At 47.4% G+C, this 24,678-nt stretch overlaps 2 protein-coding genes across 4 annotated transcripts in view; one reads left to right on the top strand and one right to left on the bottom strand.

The window, feature by feature from the left end:
• Positions 1–7,785, bottom strand: part of Dus3 (Dihydrouridine synthase 3) — a 99,086-nt gene extending 91,301 nt beyond the window's left edge. For both annotated transcript variants that reach the window (XR_012826231.1, XM_075682642.1), the window contains exons 1-2: positions 7,483–7,785; positions 6,630–6,876 (exon numbers count right to left, since the gene is read on the bottom strand). Coding sequence is in view for 1 of the 2 variants with exons in the window: in XM_075682642.1 (XP_075538757.1) it covers positions 6,630–6,876; positions 7,483–7,652 (417 nt within the window). In the remaining variant the exon portion in view is untranslated. The remainder of the gene's footprint in view (positions 1–6,629; positions 6,877–7,482) is intronic.
• A 285-nt stretch (positions 7,786–8,070) lies between these two features.
• Positions 8,071–24,678, top strand: part of LOC142573119 (glycerol kinase 5) — a 227,708-nt gene continuing 211,100 nt past the window's right edge. For both annotated transcript variants that reach the window (XM_075682640.1, XM_075682641.1), the window contains exon 1: positions 8,071–8,243. In XM_075682640.1, the coding sequence (XP_075538755.1) occupies positions 8,233–8,243 (11 nt within the window). In that variant the 5' untranslated portion in view covers positions 8,071–8,232. The remainder of the gene's footprint in view (positions 8,244–24,678) is intronic.

The raw sequence follows: 24,678 nt of genomic DNA, 5'->3' as shown, positions 1-24,678 counted from the left end.
GGACCGGAGCTCGGGCACGGCAATAGAGATGCTGCCTGTGCCCGGGTTGGACGCCCTTGCGACTTTTGCCAACCGCGGTCTGCGGGAAGGAGCTTGATGATGCGCTCCCGTGCCGGAGCCTGCAGCAACCTTTGGCTAGGAACACTGCAGGCGGCAAGTCTCGCGTCCTGGGCACCATCTCCTCTGTCCCGCCATGTCTGCCATGCTCGCTGTCTTCCTCTGAACTTTCGCATGTGCCCTTCCGCCTGCTTCTCTTTTGTCTCTCTGCTGGGCACGTGCACGTGGCATCGATGCAGCATAGCCGCTCATCTTGGCACATCATCGTCATCATCCGCTCCTTCATTTCGCCGACCATGATGTACAAAACCACATATGTCCACTCTGCGCACATCATAACTGTACTACGTAGACAGACAGCAGCGGTGCATGCAAGGTAGCGTTTAACATCAACTCACCATTCTTTTATTGGACTAAATGCTTAAGAAATGAGGCATTCACTATCAATAGCACTGCTCATTATCGCCCATCAAAGCAAACAGCACAGAAAGCTTCGCTCACATCGATTCCCACGGTGCGTGGGATATGCATATCTTTCTCTTGCTGTCCAAAAATATGTAATTTTACGACAGCGGTCACTGATGTGCCGCTTTGCACTGCCTGTGTACGATGATTTATTAGAAAAACAAAAATTAAATAAATCTTGAACAAGTTCTTTGAGTACTTAAATAAAGCGCTAGCAAATAAATTCCAGAAAGTTCATTAAGAATTTTTTTTTTTGCTAACGCATAGTGCAATTCGCTAACGGTTTCCATTATCTTGCATTATTTATTCAAGTGAGTTCAATATTCTGCCGTAGTTTATTGCACAATTGGCCAAACTAACTCATTTAGACTTTCAAGTGTCCATTTTCTTAGATAAATACTTTGAAACCTACACGGACGCTTCAAAATTTCTTTAACCTTGGCAAGAGGGATGTGAGAAAGAAAACAATTTTTTTTCCTCAGTGAATTTTCCTTTTGAATGCTATTTTCACACATTAAGTGGCTCAACCCTCGTATTTGCAGCCTTGTATAAGCTTTTGTAGCACTAGGGGGGTCTCTGTGAACTTACGTAAACAAACAAGATCATATTCCAAACTGACGGAAATCTGTCTACGTTGCACATGCACTGTACTGAAACAAAAGTAGGCAGAGTCCAAATTTGCATATACTGCGAAACAAGGATGCCTAAATTGTTGACTGAAAAACTGATGCCATTATAATGAAGCCGAATGGAGCAATAAAGAATGGCATGTTATGTGTGAAAATATGATTTCAAGTGAGTGTTAGCCTTGCAGACCCCCAGTTTCTGTTTAGTGAAAGAATATTCTACTGGCCGTGTATTATGGCATTACTGAAAGCCAGTAGACCAGCATATTAATGCAAAAGCATTATATGCCCCAATGCATTGGAATAGTCTGCGCAACCAAAAGATGGTATTTAAATCTACATTTGCACCAAAATTATTGGCTCGAGTGCCATCATTGTACATCCTAGTGATTTTATGAGATTCCAAGGTGAGATGAAATGGCTGGCTGTGTGCACGGGAGTGTTCGACTATGCCTTCACTATAGTATGTTGCCCCACAACTATTTCAAAAATGTAGTACAGCTGTTCATATCACACTTAGGCACGAGCATGGCGATCAACTGATGCACCTTTCTATATCTTCTTCCCTAAACGTAGCAGACGCTGTGCCACTCCCGGTGGCTGTTGCCAGCTTGATCCCTCCCTATTTTTTTAACTGTCCATTGTATACGTGTGTGTTCACTCCGACTATTTTAATAATTATCTGTGCATATGTGGTTAGCAATTAAATAGAATTAAATGTTTATTTCTCTCACAGTTAAAGCAGCCGGCAAGAGGGGAGGCAGGCCATAAAGCTGCTTTGATGCAGCTTGAAGACCACCAGGCGCCCGTTGATCACAACAGTATCTTCACATCATCATCCTGGTTACGCCCACTGCAGGGCAAAGGCCTCTCCCATACTTCTCCAACTACCCCGGTCATGTACTAATTGTGGCCACATTGTCCCTGCAAATTTCTTAATCTCATCCGCCCACCTAACTTTCTGCCGTCCCCTGCTACGCTTCCCTTCCCTTGGAATCTAGTCTGTAACCATTAATGACCATCGGTTATCTTCCCTCCTCATTACATGTCCTGCCCATGCCCATTTCTTTTTCTTGATTTCAACTAAGATGTCATTAACTCATGTTTGTTCCCTCACCCAACCTGCTCTTTTCTTATCCCTTAACGTTACACCCATCGTTCTTCTTTCCATAGCTCATTGCATCATCCTCAATTTAAGCAGGATCCTTTTCGTAAGCCTCCAGGTTTCTGCCTTGTAGGTAAGTACTGGTAAGACACAGCTGTTATACTTTTCTCTTGAGGGATAGTGGCAACCTGCTGTTCATGATCTGAGAATGCCTGCCAAACGCACACGAGCCCATTCTTATTCTTCTGATTATTTCACTTTCATGATCCGGATCCGCAGTCACTACCTGTCCTAAGTAAGATGTATTCCCTTACCACTTCCAGTGCCTCACTACCTATCGTAAACTGCTGTTCTCTTCCGAGGCTGTTAAACATTACTTTAGTTTTCTGCAAATTACTTTTTAGACCCACCCTTCTGCTTTGCCTCTCCAGGTCAGTGAGCATGCATTGCAATTAGTCCCCTGAGTTAATAAGCAAGGCACTAAGTTACTAAGCAAGTATCTTCGCAATAACTGACAACTCCACCTAGCTTTGCATAGACCTTTTCATCGGGCAAAGAGAAAAGGGTGCACGGCGAGCCTTTCCTCCTCTCTGGCTTGGGCGATTTGGTGTGGCGCTGCTTGAAAGTATTGCTGTCGCGTGCTGCGGAACAATTTCGAGATGTTTTAGATCGTACTTTGTGAAAATTACGCAATGTCCGTTCATATAAGGTCGTCAGGGAAGCATTCGGTGCATCAGTAACTACAGTACGCAGACAGTACGCAGAAATATCTCTTGGGGACGCAAACATGTGACGCGCGTCAGCTGCGGTGTATGTATGTGCTGTGAACTATTTTGGGTGTATCGGTTTTAATTCAACGAAGAGAACCGATGTCTCCGTATTACCAGCATGAAATGGTAAATCTGCTCACCATCTGATCGCTTGGTGTCGGAACGAAAACATAAGAGCGCATGCTCGTCTGCGGCCGACCTAAGGCAACTGCAAAACATCCGAGCGGCAGGTGCTATCAAATATTTATGATGCACCGGCATCTTTCTCACGCATTTCAAGTCTAGTAGGCTTGAAATGACTATATGTGTATGCTAGCCTTCTGCATGAGGCCGATGGCACTGCTCAACACAGCGATCACTACTGTAGGGGAACCAGCACGATACATATACAAGCTGTGTGCTTCGGCATTGCCTTTTTGCTCTGTAAAGCCACAACATCCGAGAGCGATCACATAAAAAGAATGCGATGGCTATTCTGGAGGACCAAATTTTCGTAATAGGTGTGAGTGTGTCATAGAGAACAGAACGAACATAACCGAAAAAAAAAAAAAGGGTTATCATCCTATTTCTTGAAAAAGATAGAGAAAACGGGCCTAACGCCGCTGTACGACCTCGCATAGTCACACCGCACAACGTTTATAGATCTATAAACGTTGATGCCACATGCTTAAGCCATGTGCTATATAGAACAAAGATATCTATAATCCAGCACCTACCACTGCTTAGGATGCTCGCACAGTTCGTAAATGGTCGCTTTGCTGGACAAGTATAGTTCACGCTGCAATGTATGCTGTTATTACTAACCAAAAACAATGTATCTGCAGCTAACAGTTTGAATGCTTGTCAAAGTATAACAGCACAGCCCCTATCCTATCAGTACAGTACCCATGCTGTTACGATCGTTGTGTACATTTTGTTGCTCCTAAACCACAGCTTAGAACTAGCGGATAATACTGCAATAAGGTCACATTAGTCAATTTAACATTCAGAAATACACAACTGATCTCCGAGGCTGATTGTGGGCTCAAATATGTGCGCGCACACCGCGCTGCGTGCTCCGTCCACCTCAACGCCAGCAGAAAGTCCAGCTACACCGACTTAAACCACTTCCAGTACATCTTACAGAACCGTATTCCACGTAGAAGACATCACGTCATACTAAATAGGCCACACGAGCGCGAGAACAAACGCCAGAAACTAACGCTGAGCGTATACCTGCCATGCAAAATGGAGCCGTCGCCCAAGCCAGCATGTTGACTGTCCATAGATGGCGCCACTGCATAGCAATATGGTGGCGCCCATAAAGAAACGGGGTATAGGCTCAACGGTTAATGGGTCGAACCAACATTACTAGATTATTTTCAGTTGTCAAACTCCGCCGCAGCACCTGGCCCCTTTCTGTCGCGCCCGGGGGTTGGCGCGTGCGACACTGTCGGCCCTAAGGCGGGTGTTGCGAAAAATGTTTGTGTGGGCGGACAGGGAGGCCGATACGTGCAGCAGCGGGCCACGTTTTGCTAGTGTTTCTTATTTGTTTGCCAGGGAAAATGCTGCTCGCCTTGTGAGCAAGCATGCCTACAATGGAACAATGAAACAAGTAAAACCACGAGAAAGAGACAAATTGATAGCTAGGGAGCATGCAGCCCCCTTCCTAACTATCACTTTGCATGTTTTCACTCCTGTTTTTTTTTTGTGTGTGTGTTATTAAAAACTTGCGAGCATTCTACAATGAAATAGTGTGCCACACTACCGCCTTTGAACTTCGTACGTATTTCCTAAGGGCTACAAGCTTGTTACACTAATAATTTCAGGTCGTCAATGATTTTTTGGAACTGCTAAACTAGACAGAACAGAATGCAATTCAAAAGAACCTGAAACTTTTTGCATCACAACAAACGACAATGTCGCTGCGAGTAACTCTGATGTCGACTTTAGACATTGTAGATGATCTGCCACGTCCAAGTGCACTCTATGTTTCGACAGCCAAGTTAAATCAAGATCCACTGGAGGTAAGGCACACTGTTCACATCTGTTGTGACTGCATTCACATTGCACTGTTTGCTAGGGAAATTCCCTCACTCATGTTTTTTCAGCAGTACATCGGACTAGTGCGTTCCTTCGGTTGAGGTGAGTCCCATCCTACTATAATCAACTTCACGCAGATATTCCACCTTCTAAGCCTGTATACACCTGTTAAAACAGCGCTATGTGGTAGTGTGGAAGGTGTGCCAGGCCCTGTGCTCTTCGGCGTCAACGACACATTCAAGCAGACGAGAGAAACTTGCAAGTAAAAAAAGAAAGAAAGAGTCTTCGCAATGCCATTGAGGCGACGTTGATAAGTTACCTGGAGCCAAGCAGCTCACCAGAATGTGCTTACAATGAGCACACTTATGCTCGTGGAAACATAGGGGGACAATGGCGTTTATTATCTGTGTGGATATGCCATTCATAAAGTCAGAAAGGGCGCACCATGTGATCTATGCATAGCGGACATAAGCTTTGAAATCCCCGCAGTTGGCTGCGACAGTTACTTAACTGAGTGCAGAAGTCTCAAGCAAAGTTCTTTAAAGCACCCGACGCCAGAGATGCTGGGCTTTATGAAGACTGCTAACAAAAGTGTGTCAGCTTCCATGGATGAGGCAGGCCTTTGCGGAGATATATTTTGGAAGGTTTTAGATGATCTAGAGAAGTGCTGCCTTCTCTTCTTGGTTGTGCAGAGCATATGTTTGCATTCATGTGCGAAGTACTGAATTTCTTCATTGTTATGTGGATACATTTTTACTCCAGGGATACAAACTGTCAACTAGAAAGCAGTCACAAGGTAGCTGTAGCAACCAAGAAAGTGCGTTTTTTGTGAATATCGATGCAGCATGGTTAGATTAATCAATCCGGTGTTGTACCGGTCCTATTCTTTTCTTCATGTGTACATAAAACAACATGCCACAAATGAAAAGCCGCACTGTCCTCTTCATTTACCTATTAGCTGCTTTTTACAGAGTGCACAATGTAGAAAGGCTATTCTATGAATATTTAACGCCACGGAGAGCAGCAAAAGAAAAAAAATAAATCTGGCATTCAGTGGGCGGTGCGCTGCTGCCTTGGGAAGCTTACGTAGCCAACTGGGCCAACCGTGGCGTCAGCGCCGCCTCGCGAGAGGAGACAGCAGAGGGTCACATTCTCGCGCCGCTCCCAGGTGGAGTTTTACAGCTGAAAAGTATCTAGTAGCGATGGGGTCGAATAGAAACGGGCCAGGCTGTGTTGGGCTGGTATGTTCTGGGCCTGAGCCGTGTGCGGCCAGGTTTAAAATCACCGCCCGACCTCGTGCGGGCCAACGCGTGGTACTCTCGGGCTAAGCCTGGGCCCGGACCGGAAAGACCAGCCCGTGCAGTGCTCTAGTCTGGATTGGATTCGTCGTTGGTGGGCTTTTCGACAGCGCGTTTGCAAGCTAGAGGGAAACGCTCGCCTCCCAAGTCTGGCAGAGTCATCGGGGACAGTGTGGCACAATAGTACATTGTCCATTTCCCCCACTGGTTTCTGAAACCGCAAAATTAGTTATTACCAAACTACGAAAGGAAATATCCAGCTCTGAGAGATCACAGTTGCACCCACTTGCAGGTCATGGCTGTATCGGCACTGCTCCCCGTGCAGGCAGGAGCCCTCCTTGGCCAAATGCTTGAAGCACAGCTTGGCCGACTGCGGCTGCGGCCGGTGGTGGGGCCGGCTATGGTTTTGGCCGCGCAGCTTTTTGCGTGGTGGCGGCTGCCCGTCACCGTCCGACGCCACCGCCGCGCGCGTGCGGTCAGAAGGCGCCACGAACGCCGTCTCCACGTGCCGCGGTTGGCTCTGCTTCACGAATCTGCACCACGAAGATGATACTTGTCTCGAGCAACCATGTCGCCTCAGCATTTTGAGCAAAGCCTGAGTGACTGCAGTTTTGCGCCGTTGACTTTTGAGTGTTCAAGTGCGCAGCCTACACTTACGCGCCGAAAATACCCTGCACACAAGTTTTTATCAGCAACACGCTTGCGCGAGACATCCCTGGCGTTATACTCATTAACCATACGGTGTACAGAGCGCTACCAGAGACTAGAGGGCACACTCAAGTGCAGCTTTCCGTCGTGCTACTGACTCGCTAGTATGGTGGCCACAAAGACGTCGGTGCTATCTGCAAGACTGCAGTGAAAGATTGTAGTGGTCACAGGTAGAAGCAGGCATCTTAAGAAACCTCGAGCACAGAAGGCCGCGGTAAATGTTAGGCGGTTACACAGTAACCAGCCTGTGGAATTACGACTAACGTCAAGGCTATATTCACACACAAAAACACGAAGTAAACGCGCATAAACACACATTCAAAGTCATTTGTACTTGTCCAAATAAGGCAAAGGTTGCCGGGACACTGTTGCCGGACACCTAAGACATCTTTGAAGAACATAAATAAAGGAATACATGAAACAGCTAATACTCTGGCTTTATCCGAGCCATCCCGCTTTCGATTTTGACTGGTTGAGGCGTCCTATCTTGGCGCGATTGCACCTCGGTGTGGCAGGCAGCCTCTTCCGGAGAAGCGACATCTCGGTTCTCTGGAGCTGCGGTTGCCGTCGTATCGACACCTGCTTCCATCGCCGCTTCCATTCAGGTGAGTTAGTTAACGAACGAATTCGATAAGAAAGATGAAGCGCAGTCTAGGTCATTTGTTTAGTTTATACTCAATATAAACATTGACATAAAACGCGTCGCGCGAAACCACGTTGTCCGCACAGGTAGCTTTGACAGGAGCTTGACTTGGCCATAGAGAAAGTTCTCTATGACTTGGCTTAGACTCATCATTTTTATTCTTTTATAAATATAACAGAATTTAAACATTTAAAATAAACGTAACAGAACATACATTTCTATTGCTGTATTAATGATAAAACTTGAAAGGCACGCAATCATTATTTTTTTGTTATAACGTTTAGCAGCAATACAATTTTATGTAAGTAACAGTGAGCGTCGGGATTCGCGTCTTCTGTTTTTTCTTCTTGTTTTGCTTTGAGACGAGATTGCGGAAGCAGCCGATGCCTCAGGTTGCCTGGTGGCGGAAAATTTGTAAACAGTTCATTGCGTGATCGCGGCCTGTGTGAGTGGAGTACTTGTGCCTGCCCGCGTCGCTCGACCCAGCAGCGTGTTTTACTGACCGCTCGAGACTCGCCGTCGCCGTTGCACACCGGACATGGCCGTGCCGTGAGTACAATTTCGCGCACGGAGATTGTGCTGAAATGTCCGCGAGCGTTATTCCTTCGGTCGTCGTCTCGTGTTTCATACTTCGGCCGCCCGTACTCGGCGCTTCTTCGCGCAGGATATCAGCTGACACCTCCGCTTCGCGATGAGGCAAAAAGCGCGTTAAGTAGCGGTCGTGTGGTGAAAGCGATCCCGATCTCTATGCTACAAGCGTGGTAGTTTCTCGCACCTTACCTCCACTATCTCTTTGCATATTCGGTCGTTATAATTGACCGAAACGGATATCCACAGTTGGATTGATTTTTCCATTGCCCAGGATGGAGTGTTCACTACTGAACGGTGTGAAACGACGCTACGAAATGGTACGCCGCCTTCAAACGGGCAGATGGTCGCTGAACAATATCGCCGTTAAAACTAAATAGTGTGACTCGTGTCAAAAGTCAAGCCACGCCTACCGCCGTTGAGCCTTGAAGTGGCGGGCGTTTTAACATAGTCTGCTGTGAGAGGCGGTCTTTTATTTACAGGCGCCAGCTTGAAGAACAAAAAATATGACCCCTATGATAAGCACAGCAAGCGTTACTAATCTATTCCACTTCATTCTTGTCCGTTATCGACTCTGTTGTCTTTGCCCGATCATTTAATGGCAAACGCGTCCTTCAGCGTAACGCTTGGCGGTGGTGATAAATTTGCAGAAGTGAATGCATATGCATGCACGGCTCATTGCGCAAGCGGTCAATTGAGTGCTGGCTTACGACGGAAATGCATAGAAGCGAGTGTGTCATTGACGACGTAGCGTATACGTACCGTGTTGGGCTGCTGAGCACGAGGTCGCGGGATCGAATCCCGGCCACGGCGGCCGCATTTCGATGGGGGCGAAATGCGAAAACACCCGTGTGCTTAGATTTAGGCGCACGTTAAAGAACCCCAGATGGTCAAAATTTCCGGAGTCCTCCACTACGGCGTGCCTCATAATCAGAAAGTGGTTTTGGCACGTAAAACCCCAAATATTATTATTATTATACGTACCATTAATTACTCTCATTAAAAGTGTGGCTGTTGAACCGCCGTGTGCGTTGGTTGCTCTGGATCTGGCGACGAGTGGATAACACCTCCGTATAGCCCAAAATTAACCTCTTTAATATTATTTTCAAATCTATATTTTCATATAAAAGCATTGTGAGCCTCAAGGAATGGGCGTATATGAACGAGGGTTGCAATGTGGGCTTGTTGGTAATGCATCTTCAAGGGGAGTACGGTAGCGCGATTAAAAGACGGGACAAAAGAAGACACATAGGGACACGCAAATCCCAATGTCCCGTCTTTTGTCCCGTCTCATATGAAGCCTGTCGCGATTAAGGGCTTAACTCTTTCGGAGGTAAATAACACACGCAGTAATGAACCTCGAAATCGACCACGGGAGCCGGAACGTAAGGACGCCTAAGTTTATTGGTGAAGTAGTTTTTTTTTTCCCCCTACTGCCCTATATATGACTTTAAATAGTTTGGGTTGATGGAGATAAGCCACTTGCGCACTCCGGATGCCTGTAGTAGCTGCGTTCGTACGCTAATCTGTGGCGCGCGCAAGCCTGCGTCGAGGCCCAGAGCGGCGCGAAGGTCGACCGCGCATTTGAAGGACGCGTGCGGCTTTCTGTTTTCGTTGCTCCACGCCGCGCGGATTGTCGTTGAAGCGTTCGCATAATCCCCAGAAGGAAAAAATTAAAAATTAAATTATGGGGTTTTACGTGCCAAACCACTTTCTGATTATGAGGCACGCCGTAGTGGAGGACTCCGGAAATTTTGACCACCTGGGGTTCTTTAACGTGCACCTAAATCTAAGTACACGGGTGTTTTTGCATTTCGCCCCCATCGAAATGCGGCCGCCGTGGCCGGGATTCGATCCCGCGACCTCGTGCTCAGCAGTCTAACACCATAGCCACTGAGCAACCACGGCAGGTCCCCAGAAGGAAAGACGACGAGAAAGACGAAAAAAGCACGATGCCGATATTCTCTGCCGTTGAGTGAGGAATGACCGCAGCGACCGTAGAGGAGATGTTCAGCCTTCGTTCTGCAACATCAAGGCTGATAGCCTTAACGTGCGTTCCGCGAGTCTTTGTTCTAGGACACCTATGTAGCCTTATCCACCCACGTGAACGCGTCGGGTTTCATATATTCTCCTGAGAGCGTGTAACAGTCTACGATGCGACACCTCTTCAACGCATTTCCGTTGCGGTAACAAAGTTGCTGGTAGTATCGAGCGCTGGCATTACCTTGTCGCCGGCTGTGCTCACGCCCCGGTAAAAGCGTTAGAATGTGTCCATTTCTATGGGTTTTCGTAGTGGTAGCAGTATGTTCAGGAGGCAAATATACGTTAGATTAATCCGATATCGCGGGACATTTGTGAAGAAAATCTACGGTCGTAACTTTTATTATTACTATTTCACTATAGTCACCCGGTGTTCCCGAATGTGCCTCTAAATCACGGAGGAAGGAAACTGAGGAGAGGCCCTGACGTCACTCTTTGTGAAACTAAAGTGAAGCCGGAAGTTGGCGTTGCTCATGGCGTTGCTCCGCCTGTCGGGCCAGCTCTCCTCTCTTGTTTACATTTCTCGCGAAACCACGCCGCGCTGCGCGCAACCGTGCTGCTCGGACCCGCGCGCTCCGCAGCAATACTAAACAATCGTTTGCATGTTAGCATGATTCTGCCAAAGAGGGCAAAATTTCCCGCGGATATTACTTCGTCCGTTGCCATTGCCGTGGTGTGGTACATTGCGTACAGCGTTGCATGCGCCTTCATTTCACGAACTTTAGTTCCTCCTGTCCCACCTGGCCACAGCAACATCCGGGAGAGCACGGTCCAGATAACGCAGCGCAACAAAACACGGAGACCAACGCAAACCTGCCCGCACGGCGCCTTTGCCTCGGTACGAAACCTACGGAGCAACACGTGCGAGCGCACAGAACGAAAACAGAGCCGCCATTGTGGCCCGAAAGGCGTGGTCGCTGCGGCAAAGAAATAAAAAAATCAGCAAAAAAGAGGGGAACCTACTACGTCACTTCCACACTTTTCTCCTAGCGCGCGGAGGGGGTAGGGCCTCCTCAGTTTTCTTCCTCCGTGCTCGTGACTGTAGAGCCTCCGACTAGTTCGGCGACTAGAAAAAGTACATCGCACAACATTGCAGTTTCATCAATGCTGCCGAACCAAACGTTTTTTCGCTCCGGTTTTTGTTTCGGTTTTCTGAAAACGGTTCACTTCCGTTTCAACTCCGCAGCGAAAAACTAAGGGTTAAAACTGGTCCAAGTTCGTTTATTTGCACAACTGACGAAAATTAGAGTAAAGCAGCACAAGTTTATTTTGTACAAGAACTCGACGCTACTGCTAAGCTGCACTTAAGGATTACGCCTGTGGTTTGTTCTTCGGGCCGCACGTAGTTTTAAGAGAATTATGTAGATTCAATACCAATATGTTGAATAAACGCAGAGAGTCTTCCAGCATGCTACCCTGCCCCTCGGGAAAGGGAAGAGTAAAAGAAAAGGGGGGAGGGGTGGGCGCTGACGAATCTCATGATAGGAATCTAGACACGCGTTAACAAAACATTGTGAGAGCCCCGATAGCTCGCTTCATTGATAATTCCGGTCGGCGGCCCTGTAACACATTTTGTCTTAACGCCATATTGTTAATTAGTACGAATTAAGAGGTATACATAATATGCATGCCGCTCATTCACTCTGAGGACAAGCAACAAGTATACGCGTGCTCCACTGTACTTTGCAGGCATCCCGGTCTGACGAATCCGCGCATTGGGTGCGATGCAAATATTGTCGCGTTAACACAGCACCTAGTGTGCCCCCCTGACGCAATACGTCGAAAACCGTACTAATGGTGCTGCTGCTCTTATGATCACGGGAAGATGGCGTGCATTTACAAATGACGTACGTAGCATAGTTGAGCCACAAGTGCAGGCAATGCATGGCTGAAAAGCTCCGGAAAAGATGGCCAAGATGAACCGAAAACCTTATTGTTTCCTTTCGGTTTCGCTCGGGAGTGAAAGAAATCGTAATATTCCGGTTCCGTTCCGGTTGGGGCGAAAATAAGGGTTTGTTCCGGTTCGGTAGCCTTGTGCCTCTGCAATAATATATACGGCATTTACAAATAGTCTAAAATTAATGCTTGTATACTTTGAACTGAAGTCTATAATGGCTGAAGGAAATAAAACGTTCCACAATATTTTAAATATTCGCAGTAACGAAAAGTAGCTATCAAAAAGGCGAGTATGTTGTTTTCCAAGGGGTGCACAGCCGTAGTACATTGGCGCTCAGAGCTGTTTCGCTGCAGGAGCATTTAGTTGCTGTCGTGTTTCTTGTTCTGTACAGCTGCAGACATTTCACGTCATGTACAGACGCGTTCAGTCTGAGCTGCAACACGGTCGAAGCAGCTCCAAGACCCTGCGCCACTGTACGGAACCCTTCTGCGCCTCGCTGCGCCCTTTGAGGTCATCAGCATTGATTTCACTCTTGCCCTCACTTCAAGCGGTCGCCGTTGGATTGTGACGGCCGGCAGTCACCTGACCCGTTATGCTGACTCTCTTGCACTCCTGTAGCTCCTCGAAAGTTTCTTTCTGCGCAACATTTTCTTACGCCGCTGCATAATGGCCACGTGCGCTTTCTTTAGTTCCGACACGCTTTCTTGGGCCGTTGCTATGCGAGAATGCGTGCCTGTGTTCCACCCATGCGCTTTGAAGGAAGTTGCAAAAACGACCTCCGCCCACCAGACGACCGCGGATGTGTGGCCGAGCGTTATCGCCACTGATCTTTCTACAGTAGAAAACGACTGACCGATACGTTCTCCGTGCAAATCCAGCCCGACCGCAAGCACTGGCACGTGATTTTTCCGTTTGCTTGCAACACCGCCATAGAAACGTATAGCCACCGCCTTATTTATGTCATGTGCCATACAGCAATTTATCGTTCGGCATATCATTTAGGACAAGATCGGAATGTGCTGAAACGTGTAAAAGGTTTCCCTCTGAAAGCTTCCTCCGAGACGTTCCTCTTGATGTTACATTGCGGCACACTCCCAGTAAAACCTTGGCTCCAGGAGAAAGGTACATTTGTGCCTGAGAGCGTCAACTTCATCATTTGTAAAAAGCCGGGGACAATAGAGCACATCTTCTTGAATTGCTGGGATTCCATATTTTTATGGGACATCCTACAGAGAACTCTCAAGAAAGATTTCCCGTTAACACCTCTCGGGATAAGGTTTCTGCCTGTTGAGCAAACAGGGATCGTGCCGCATACGACCTAATAATGTTGTTGTGCATGCGCAGTCTCTGGAGTACGCGAATGGTGGTCAGAAATGCAGACCAAGATGCGCGACCAGCAGAAGAGTATTTTGTTGAAAATGTTGTGTACGTACGTGATGCACGTGGCTCTGAGCCCCCAGAGCGGCTATGTATCTTTGACTGCCTCGCGACAACAAAATACCTCTAACCAAGCTGTATTGGCCTCGAGCTCTACCACTGGAAGAGCTGGCGCCACTGTCGGCGTGACGTGGCATGAGGGATCACGTGGATACAGCGGCGGCGTCGGCTGCTTCAGGGACGCGGAAGCGAGCTGAAAACGACAATTTAAAGTCCCAGCTGCGCTGCGGTTCTGATTAAGTGGTTAGTCTTTACCACCTTGGGTGTACGCTTGACAACATTTGAAAGTACTATAATATGTAGTGGCTGCCTTTGGGGGCGTGCAGCATGGTAGGCTACTGCTCAGTGCCGCAGTGCCCGAAGTACGCAACGGAGCCCGGTGTCAGCCTTATTCACACGTAGCCGCAGGACAAGGAACTGCGTGAAGCTTGGCTCGCGAAAGTTAGAACCGGCAGACAGCAATCGGCGGCAACTTGGGTATGCAGCAAGCACAGAGGGGAGGGAGATTTCTACTACGGCGCCGGAACTGCGATGTTCGGGGAGTAGCAGAAAACGCGCGCTGAGACGCTCGCCCGCGCCCGCTGCCCGGTTAATGCCATGACGGTTTGGTCTATGAACTTGATGCTAGATACTGGTAACTTCACTGGAACGGAAAGTGAGCGATAAGACGCACATTAAAAAAAGGCATGGGATATGGTCATGTTTCTGTTATGAATTAGTGCACTGGATTACGAACAATCAGAGGGAAATCGCACGCTGGGAAGACCGATAAACATACAGTGCGACGCAACTTGAGAAATAATATTGACATGTCCAAGAACTTAGAAGACAAAATAGATTGAATAGTCGCGACGGCACATCACAGTCACCGTAGGCGTCGAAGTCTCTATAACAAAATTATTTTTGAACAGTTCTGATGGCGTCCACGCAACAATGGCTGCTAGTGTACTGTGAAATGCTCATATGCTGTGGCCTAAAGCTCGCGGCACGGTGCGAAAACGCGCTCACAGCGAAAGCAAAACATTGTGTGCGGACATGCATGCAGACGCGCAGTCGGTCGCTGCGGACCCGTGCGATCGCTGCAGTGAGGCTTCATTCGGTTATGCTCCATTTGGTTATACAGACAACCCACTATAAGAACATATTTAACATGGTTTACATTCAGCGTTTGCCTACCTTTCATGCAAGAAGCCGGTTCGGGAGTCTCCATCACGGCGACCGCGCGCAGTGGCGTTTACAGTACGTATTCGGTAAAGAGATAGCGTCTGTAAACGATTCTGTGCTTTCAGTTTGCGCAAGATTATTACATCGACAGTCGAAAGCTTCCCTCGTTTTGAGAGTACTTACATAAATGTCCAGGAGGGCTGCCGCGTGGTGTTTTTATTGAGCGCCGTATGCGAAACCTATGAGGAGCGCGCCGCGTGATCCCTCATAATACGCAAGGGAGGCGCTTCCTACAGATGGCGACTCCGTAACTCCTCGCCGCCAATATTGCATGATACAGCCGGTGTTTTCGTCGCCTTATTTTGTTGTGAATGTGGCTTTTCCTTTGAATTAAAAATCGCGAATTGAGCCATTACGTGTTTTTTTGTATTGTATCGATAAGAGGCAAAAAAAAAAAAGAAGAGTATACCCACCGCCTATTTTCAGCTTGGAACGGAAGCTTTGCTCCTGGATTTTCCTCACTGTGGCCGCTGTCTTGCCGATTAGCTCGCGCGCAGTACAGCGCCAGTATCTTCAGTACCCTTACGGATGTTCAGGCTGCTGGCCCTGTTTTCTACGGAATTGCTAATTGATTAACCAAATGATAGCTAAATATACATCCGCCATTCCAACAAGTAGCGTCACGAAGAGCACAACTCCTTTGATAAAGTGCACCTTTCCTCGCCTACTTTCCAAACCATTGGGCCGCCATCGCTCGCGTACTTCTATCGTGCCGACACCAACATGCCTCTTTGAGGTGATCGCCGCGCACTGATGATGAAAGTGACTTGCATGCTATGCCCACCACGGGGCACTGCCAAAGGAGCGGGCAGTAGACTTAACGTAAATAAGAAGAAATGATAAAATACAAAGCAATATAAAATTTCTTCGGAGATCACATTCGCGCGCTCCAATATCTGTTACACTAGAGACGCAGGAATGAAATGCGCAAATTTATAGCGTTTCACTAACGACTTCACAAAAACGTCACTTCGCATAGCTTCCAAAAATGTGCGCTGGGAGCTGCGTATGTTTTTCTTCTCTTCTCTACACGCACGTTCCGTTATTCTTTGTCGAAGGAAGAACGGTCATATTCGCATGCACGCACTGAGCTGTACGACTGCAGATGATTGAGTAGCCTAAATATAAGAAGTTCGAGGAAGCCGTTGACTATGCCGCGTGATTTTCCACTAAGCGATCTGCGTGCGTGACATATGTGTAGGTTTTATATCGTGGTCTATCGCTTTGTCAGACAGGACAGGCGTGAGCTCACTGGAATAACTACACTGTCGGTCGACATTAAGCGGTTTTGAACAATGCGCGGACACGGGCGCGAGATGCGTAACCAGTTTAAGTGTGCAGGGTGTCCCCGCTGACTTAAGCCAGTCTAAACATATGCAAATACCACGTAGCTGGACAGAACAAAGGTAACGCTGTTTGCTGTCGCTTGGAGATACTCAGATTATTTTTTTGCATTCCGCCTAATTAGACATTTACTCTTAATTAATCAACTTCTCAAATATCGTAACTAGATGAAAAGTGTCGGTGAAAAAATTGCAGAGCGACATGAAAAACTCGCCGATACAGCTTCCTGTTGCTCAATACGTGCTACATAAGTGTTTTTCGGACGTCAAAGAAGCCCATAAAATGCACGTGAAATAGCCGCCCGACTGGCCGCTCGAAGCACTTTGTGTGCATTCGCGGGCTTCTTTCACGTCGGAAAAACACTTATGTAGCACGTATTGAGCAACAGGAAGCTGTATCGGCGAGTTTTTCATGTCGCTCTGCAATTTTTTCACTGACACTTTTAATCTAGTTACGATATTTGAAAAGTTGATGGGTTAAGACTAATTGTCTTATTAGGCGGTGTGAAAAAAAAATTTAGTATCTCCAAGCGACGGTGAACAACGCTACCTTTGTTCTGTCCAGCTACGTGGCGTTTGCATACGTTTAGGCTCTGGCTAAAGTTAGCGGGGACACCCTGTATACAGGCAAAGGAAGCTTCGCTTCAGAAAAAGAGAGAGCCGCAATGCTGTTTTGAAGTGCTAAAAGGCCGGCAAACTCATCAGGCAGCCCTTCTGGTATGCAGTCTGCGCAGCACTCGGCTGGGAAAGTGGCGCATTTCGCCCGATCAACAGATGACGTCGATAAGAACCGGTCGGAGCATAATGAGGCAGTGAACGAGCAATAACCTGCGGACTTGGCATGCAGCACGCATGGATACAATTGTGCTTCGTCGAAGGACAACAACAGGATGAAATTACTGTCGAATGCGCTCTTTAAGAGTTCTGTCGCATTATTTTTATAGTTGCTTTATTTGTACTGTCCACACCGTTCGCGTTTTATGAATTATTCTTAGGACACTGCCAGTGTGCGGTATCTTTTAACTAAAGCGAAAACGAAAAAACGAAAAAAAAATCAGTAATTGCGAAATGCTAACCCTAAAATGGAATATTTTTCATCAGCAGACGCTATAAGAAACGACAGTGTGCTTTCAGAAGAAAGTTACGCCAGAAAGGGCAACGCTTAATTTTTTGTAGGACATCATTTTCTCAGTCGGAGCACGCAACATATCGTGGCCACGAGCCGCACGTGGACTCGAAGCTCCGACGGAAAATGACTGAAAACGCCGACTTTCCGGTGTCAGTCCGTTGCTCCGCACCTACAGATCGCGAAGGGTGCACCGACGCTGATTTCGGGCTCGCTTAATATGGATGAGATAGTTCGAGTGGCTGAGGAGTTCTATAGAGATTTATACAGTACCAGTGGCGCCCACGACGATACTGGAGGAGAGAATAGCCTAGAGGAATTCGAAATCCCACACGTAACGCCAGAAGAAGTAAAGAAAGCCTTGGGAGCTATGCAAAGGGGGAAGGCAGATGGGGAGGATCAGGTAACAGCAGATTTGTTGAAGGATGGTGGGAACAGTGGCCTAGACAGATTGGCCGCCCTATATACACAATGCCTCATGACCTCGAACGTACCGGAATCTTGGAAGAACGCTAACATAATCCTAATCCATAAGAAAGGGGACGCCACAGACTTGAAAAATTATAGACCGATCAGCTTACTGTCCGTTGCCTACAAAGTATTTACTAAGGTAATCGCAAATAGAATCAGGAACACCTTAGACTTCTGTCAACCAAAGGACCAGGCAGGATTCCGTAAAGGCTACTCAACAATAGACCATATTCCCACTATCAATCAAGTGATAGAGAAATGTGCAGAATATAACCAACCCTTATATATAGCTTTCATTGATTACGAGAAAGCGTTTGATTCAGTCGAAACCTCAGCAGTCATGGAGGCATTACGGAATCAGGGGGTAGATGAGCCATATTTAAAAATACTGGAAGATATCTATAGCGGCTCCACAGCCACCGTAGTCCTCCACAAAGAAAGCAACAAAATCCCAATAAAGAAAGGCGTCAGACAGGGAGATACGATATCTCCAATGCTATTCACAGCATGTTTACAGGAGGTATTCAGAGACCTGGAGTGGGAAGAATTGGGGATAAAAGTTGATGGAGAATACCTTAGCAACTTGCGATTCGCTGATGATATTGCCTTGCTTAGTAACTCAGGAGACCAATTGCAATGCATGCTCACTGACCTGGAGAGGCAAAGCGGAAGGGTGGGTCTGAAAATTGATCTGCAGAAAACTAAAGTAATGTTTAACAGTCTCGGAAGAGAACAGCAGTTTACGATAGGTAGCGAGGCACTGGAAGTAGTAATGGAATACATCTACTTAGGGCAGGTAGTGACCACGGATCCGGATCATGAGACTGAAATAACCAGAAGAATAAGAATGGGCTGGGGTGCGTTTGGCAGGCATTCTCAAATCATGAACAGCAGGTTGCCACTATCCCTCAAAAGGAAAGTGTATAACAGCTGTGTGTTACCAGTACTCACATATGGGGCAGAAACCTGGAGGCTTACGAAAAGGGTTCTGCTGAAATTGAGGACGACGCAACGAGCTATGGAAAGAAGAATGATGGGTGTAACGTTAAGGGATAAGAAAAGAGCAGATTGGGTGAGGCAACAAACGCGGGTAAACGACATCTTAGTTGAAATCAAGAAAAAGAAATGGGCATGGGCCGGATATGTAATGAGGAGGGAAGATAACCGATGGTCATTAAGGGTTACGGACTGGATCCCAAGAGAAGGGAAGCGTAGTAGGGGGCGGCAGAAAGTTAGGTGGGCGGATGACATTAAGACGTTTGCAGGGACAACATGGCCACAATTAGTACATGACCGGGGTAGTTGGAGACGTATGGGAGAGGCCTTTGCCCTGCAGTGGGCGTAACTAGACTGATGATGATGATGATACTGGCGACGACGGTGGCCTTGCTCACACATTGCACATGCCGTGAATTCTTGGGAGAGTTACCTAATATCGGTTGACATTGTGGGTCGTTGTTTGGATGAACCAGGACTCGACCCATTTTGCGAAATGTGACGACCTAAGTTCGGATGGAGCTCGAAGCGCAAAATATCGAATTTGCCAAACAAAGGTTACGTTATTGACTGACTGAGGACATTCGTTCTCGCAGCGGAATCCGCTAATCCAGGCTTGCTTCTTCTCTAACATAATTGGGCTACCTGTAACACGAGGGCCCGTACATTGTCACAAGGTGTCCGCTCTAGATATACGTGTAACCATTCTTCGCTGCCCGAAAGGCCCGTGGAAACGAGTCAGAGAATCTCGTGAACGCAGTCGGTGCTAACATTCCACGTCATCCGAGCTGCGAGCGAAGAACTGCGTGTCGCACCTCTGAGGCTGGACGTTACATTTCGGTGCGCACTGCGGTCCATCCTTTCCGGAATTAACTCGGAAGCGATTCCTCATCATCGCGGATGTGAAATCAAAGGTACGCTGTGTGGTATCGGTTTAATCTAGCCCAATGCCGCCAACTCTCGAGAAAATTGATGCTAATTTCTTTTAGACCGCTGTGTCGTCAGAAACGAGTAAACGCGCCCGTGAAGTTGTCTCGGCGAGGTGACCTGAAAATCGAGGGCGGAGCGTCAACCTCACGAATCCACCACACGACGTTCACCTCCGTGCTTCGGCAAATAACGTTGACGTTTACTTTACCAAACGTATATCAGACGATTGTTCCGTGTGTATAAATGGAGTTATTTTCAGCATCAATAGGCGGTACTTATAATAATAATAATAATAATAATAATAATAATAATAATAATAATAATAATAATAATAATAATAATAATAATTGCCACAAAATATACAAAATACAAGCAATATACAAGCAGGCCGGTCTAAGCCTCAGTCGGTTTGTAGGACCGTGCCAATGAAAGTGATAGACAAAGCAAAAAAATATACATAAATTGATGAGAAATGAATAAAAAAATGAAAGGCAAAAAGTTGAAAAGAACAAGATAACATTTCGTTATCTACATATAACAAAAGTTGAAGAGGTAAATATTGCGATGCAAAAAAAAAAATGTTAAAGAGGGTAATTTTACTGCAGCTGCTTTAAGAAGTGTTAGAGCGTGCTTTTTGATGTCGCGTTAAATATTTCTTCTGGTAATTTGTTAAATATGTCAGGCACATAAGCACAGCGTCTGGCCGCGCCATACCTTGTGGCTGAACGCGGAACTACATAAAGGACATGTTTTCTAAGCTCCCTTGCGGCGGCACGTTTTTGATTGAAAGCGGAATTCCAGAAATGTTTAATGACAACTGTTTCTGTAAGTAATGAATGGTAGTTTGGCAACCCAAGTTTACGGAAGATGTTTGCAGATGTTACTATTGGGAAATTGTACGCAACATATTTAAGAATGTTTTTTATAATCCGGTCAACCCTGCATCTCCAACGATCCGAACAAAAGCCAAAGACTGTAATGCCATATCTCAACATACTTGCACGTGCCTCTGAAAACCTAGTGCCTGTGCTATAATGTTTTTTACAGACAAGGGTGCAATACTTTTGATATTAAGTAACAGCCAGGCTACTGACCTCAGTTTAGAATAAATAAGTGATGTTGCCACGATAAATTACTGTCGAAATAGATTCCGAGATATTTCACACAATCCACGTATGGAATAGGCGCACATTTACAATGAACATAGTCTGACTCATGCTAGTAGAGAGGCATGTTAATAACAGTAGTCTTAAGTGGGGAGCGAAAACAAACAAGTTTTGTTTTTTGGGCATTTACAACAATTCCATTATTAGAGAACCAAAGCATTGCCTTGTACACGTCATTTTGCAACATTTCATTGGATGTTTTATAAGAAAGGTGTTTCGCTAATAATACAATGTCGTCAGCATACTGGAATAGTGAGCATTTCGAAATAGCCAAAGGGAAGTCGTTAACAAAGATATTAAACAACAATGGCGACAAAATGGACGCCTGAGGAACTCCAGCTTTTACCGACAGCTTAGAACTAAATATGCCGTTATCATCGGTAGAGACCACCTGAAATCTGTTGCTCAAGTAATTTTCGAGAACTTTATAAAAAGGCCCACGAAATCTCCAAAAATGCAGTTTACTTAACAAGATTTGATGATTCAGGGTGTCAAACGCTTTCGCTACATCTAAAAATAGCGCACATGTGAAAAGATTCTGATCAAATGCCGAGAACAGTTCATCTGAAAAATCCTCAAGCAGTGTGTTGCGTTTCGCCTGCGACACGTGGTTTTGCCGGCGCGACTGCGGCGGGGCGGCAGACATTTTGGCCCGATCGTCGTCGCCGCAACGCTCATCGCCAGGTGTTTCCAGGCGCGACTGCGGCGATGCGACCGCAAAGGATCACCCTCTCCTTCCAGTCATTGTGCCCGAACCAGGCGATGCGAAAGCAGGGATCATCCTCTCATTACAGTCATTGTGCCCGACCGGCAGCGCTACGACAGTGTGCTACGACATTGTGCTACGACATTGTGCTACGACATTGTGCTACGGCAGCGCTACGACAGTGTGCGTCACCATTAGCCCATTGTACATTCACGTGCTCGTCTATTGAAGGGTTCCTTCTTGCCCTCAACTGCGAGAGTATAAAAACAGCTGCCCCCGGACGCCAAAAGGAGGGCTCCGATTTCTTCTGTTGAGTAAAGTGCTCTCCCGTCTCTCTACTTCGGTCAACCTGACCGCCAACTCTTTGCGATGTTAAAATAAACAAGTTGTTTTGTTGTTACCAGTCGACTCATGCTTTGCCGGGACCTTCGGATGCTTCCAGTTGTACCCCAGGCCGCCAGGCCAACGCTACCCTTGGGGCTTGCGACCCAGGTACAACCACGGGCGTCAGCGCCGAGTTCCCAACCGATCGCGCCAGCGGTGCGATCCCAAACATCTGGTTGGCAGCGGTGAGATCACCTCCGACTTCAAACATCTGTCTGCCAGCGGTGAGATCGCGACAACGGAGGCCAGCAGCGAAGAGATGCAGTTGACTGTATGCTGAACAGCTCAACAACGATCCGGGAGCAGTGCAACGAGCCCTGTGTGACGACTGGTTGCCTGCAGCGGAACGACTGCGCGGAATTCCTGCCTGCGAGGTTTGGTGAGTGCGGGACTTTCTTCTTCTGAGCTTTGCCAGGCTTTTGTTAGTGTCAGAAACAGAGCTGGTAATTGTGGTTGTCGTTGCTGCCGGGTTAGTTTGCGGCAAGACAATAATAGGCAGTAGAGAAAGCATTCAGAGCAGCCATGGATTTGAAGTCGTTGCGCAAACCGAAATTGTTGGAGCTTGCAAGAGAGTTGGGTCTGGATGTCTCGGACAAACTCAGAAAACCTGAACTGCTAAAGGCTATTCTTGAGTTAGAGGCTGAGGATGACGAGCTGTCGGAATGCCTTGAGACTATTGAGGAGAGGTCAAAAAGACAGGAGCGCGAACTTAAAGAGCAAAAAGAGAGACAGGAGCGCGAACTTAAAGAACAGAAAGAAAAAGAAGAGCGTGAACGTAAAGAACAGAAAGAGCGAGAGCAACAAGAGAAAAAAGAAGAGCGCGAACACGCTTTGGAAATGAAGCGTCTCGAGGTAGAGATGGAACGCGCTCGTAATGGAAGTCAGGCACACGGTGCAGGAGAACGAGTATTGTTCAAAATGACTGACCTGATGCGGCCGTTTAAGCTTGGAGAGGACATTGGTTTGTTCCTGGTTAACTTTGAGCGAACGTGCGAGAAGCAGGGGTTCTCTCGGGCAACGTGGCCACAGCGCTTGCTCACTTTGTTACCCGGCGAGGCGGCCGACGTAGTCGCTCGCTTGGATAGAGAGGAGGCAGAGGATTTCGACACAGTGAAATCGAGTCTTCTAAAAAAGTACCGGCTGTCTGCGGAGGCGTTCCGTCGGAAGTTTCGGGAAAGTGAGAAAGGCAAGAATGAGTCATATACAGAGTTTGCCTACAAGCTAATGTCAAACATGCAGGAGTGGCTCAAAGAAGAGAAAGCGTTTGGTGACCACGATAAAGTTCTGCAGTGCTTCGGGCTAGAACAGTTTTATAGTCGGTTACCGGAGAACGTGCGATACTGGGTCTTGGATAGGCCAGACGTTTGTACGGTGGCTAAAGCCGCTGAGCTAGCCGAGGAGTTTGTGACGCGTCGGGCTCGCGGAGCTAAGGACGGTCAAAAGGGTGAATTTGGCTCGAAGTTTGAGAGGCCGAAGTTCACACCCATGAGAGCAAAGGGGAACACGCGTAGTGCGGATGCGAGTGGAAGCAGTGCGACCGAACCTAAGGAGACGGCGGCAGCCGAAGCCGAACGCAGAAAGCGGTTCGAGATGAGGCAAGCGCGCGTTTGTTATACGTGCCAGAAGCCGGGTCACTTTTCGGCGCAGTGTCCGGAAACAACACCAAAAGTTGTGTTTTTTTCAATAGGCAGCACTGACGAGAACATGAAGCTTCTCGAGCCTTACATGCGAGACCTCCTCGTGAACGGGAAAGAGTGCCGAGTGCTTCGCGATTCCGCAGCTACGATGGATGTAGTTCACCCGTCTTATGTAGAACCCCATATGTTCACGGGCGAGTGCGCGTGGATCAAGCAAGCCGTGGAAGCTCATAGCGTGTGTCTGCCAGTAGCAAAGGTGCTTATTGAAGGACCTTTCGGAGCGCTTGAGACAGAGGCGGCAGTGTCATCTATGCTGCCACCCCAGTACCCGTACCTATTTTCAAACAGGTCCGATCACCTCCTGCGCGAGAAGGGGCTTTTGTTTGGTGAAGCTAGTGTTCAGGCCTTAACCAGATCGAAGGTTCGGGAGCTCGCTGCAAAGGCGGTAGTTGCGGGGCCGACGTTATCAAACAACGAAAAAGGGTCAGAGGCGCAGCAAGCTGATATTCAGAGCACGCCCGAACTGAATAAACTTGAGTCTGTAACGTTAAAGGCGCCAGATACTGGAGAGGAAACGCCCGACACGGGAAAGTTAGAAGAGCTATCTACTGATTTGCTCATCGCGCCTACGTCAGACGGACTTGATAGGTTGCTAAAAGTCAGCCGGTCGGCTTTGATAGCCGAGCAAAAGAAGGATGGCAGCCTAGAAAACATTCGCTGCAATGTCAAGGAAGGTATCGCCAGGAAAAATGCGCGTTTTGTGGAAAGAGGTGGAGTCCTGTACCGGAAGTATCTAGACCGCCGAGGAGTGGAGTTCGATCAGCTGATCGTGCCTCAATGCTATCGTCAGGATCTGTTGCGCTTGTCACACGGGGGTTCGTGGTCCGGACACCTAGGAGTTAAGAAAACTAAGGACCGTCTCTTGCAAGAGTACTATTGGCCAGGGTGTTTTCGGGACGCAGACCATTTCGTGAGGACATGTGACACTTGTCAGCGGGTGGGCAAACCAGGGGACAAATCGAGGGCGCCGTTGAAATTG

The sequence above is a fragment of the Dermacentor variabilis genome, chromosome 2, assembly GCF_050947875.1.
Source record: "Dermacentor variabilis isolate Ectoservices chromosome 2, ASM5094787v1, whole genome shotgun sequence".
NCBI lineage: Eukaryota > Metazoa > Arthropoda > Arachnida > Ixodida > Ixodidae > Dermacentor > Dermacentor variabilis.
Note: the sequence above shows the minus strand (reverse complement) of the source record. Positions and strands in the feature narration are given on the sequence as shown.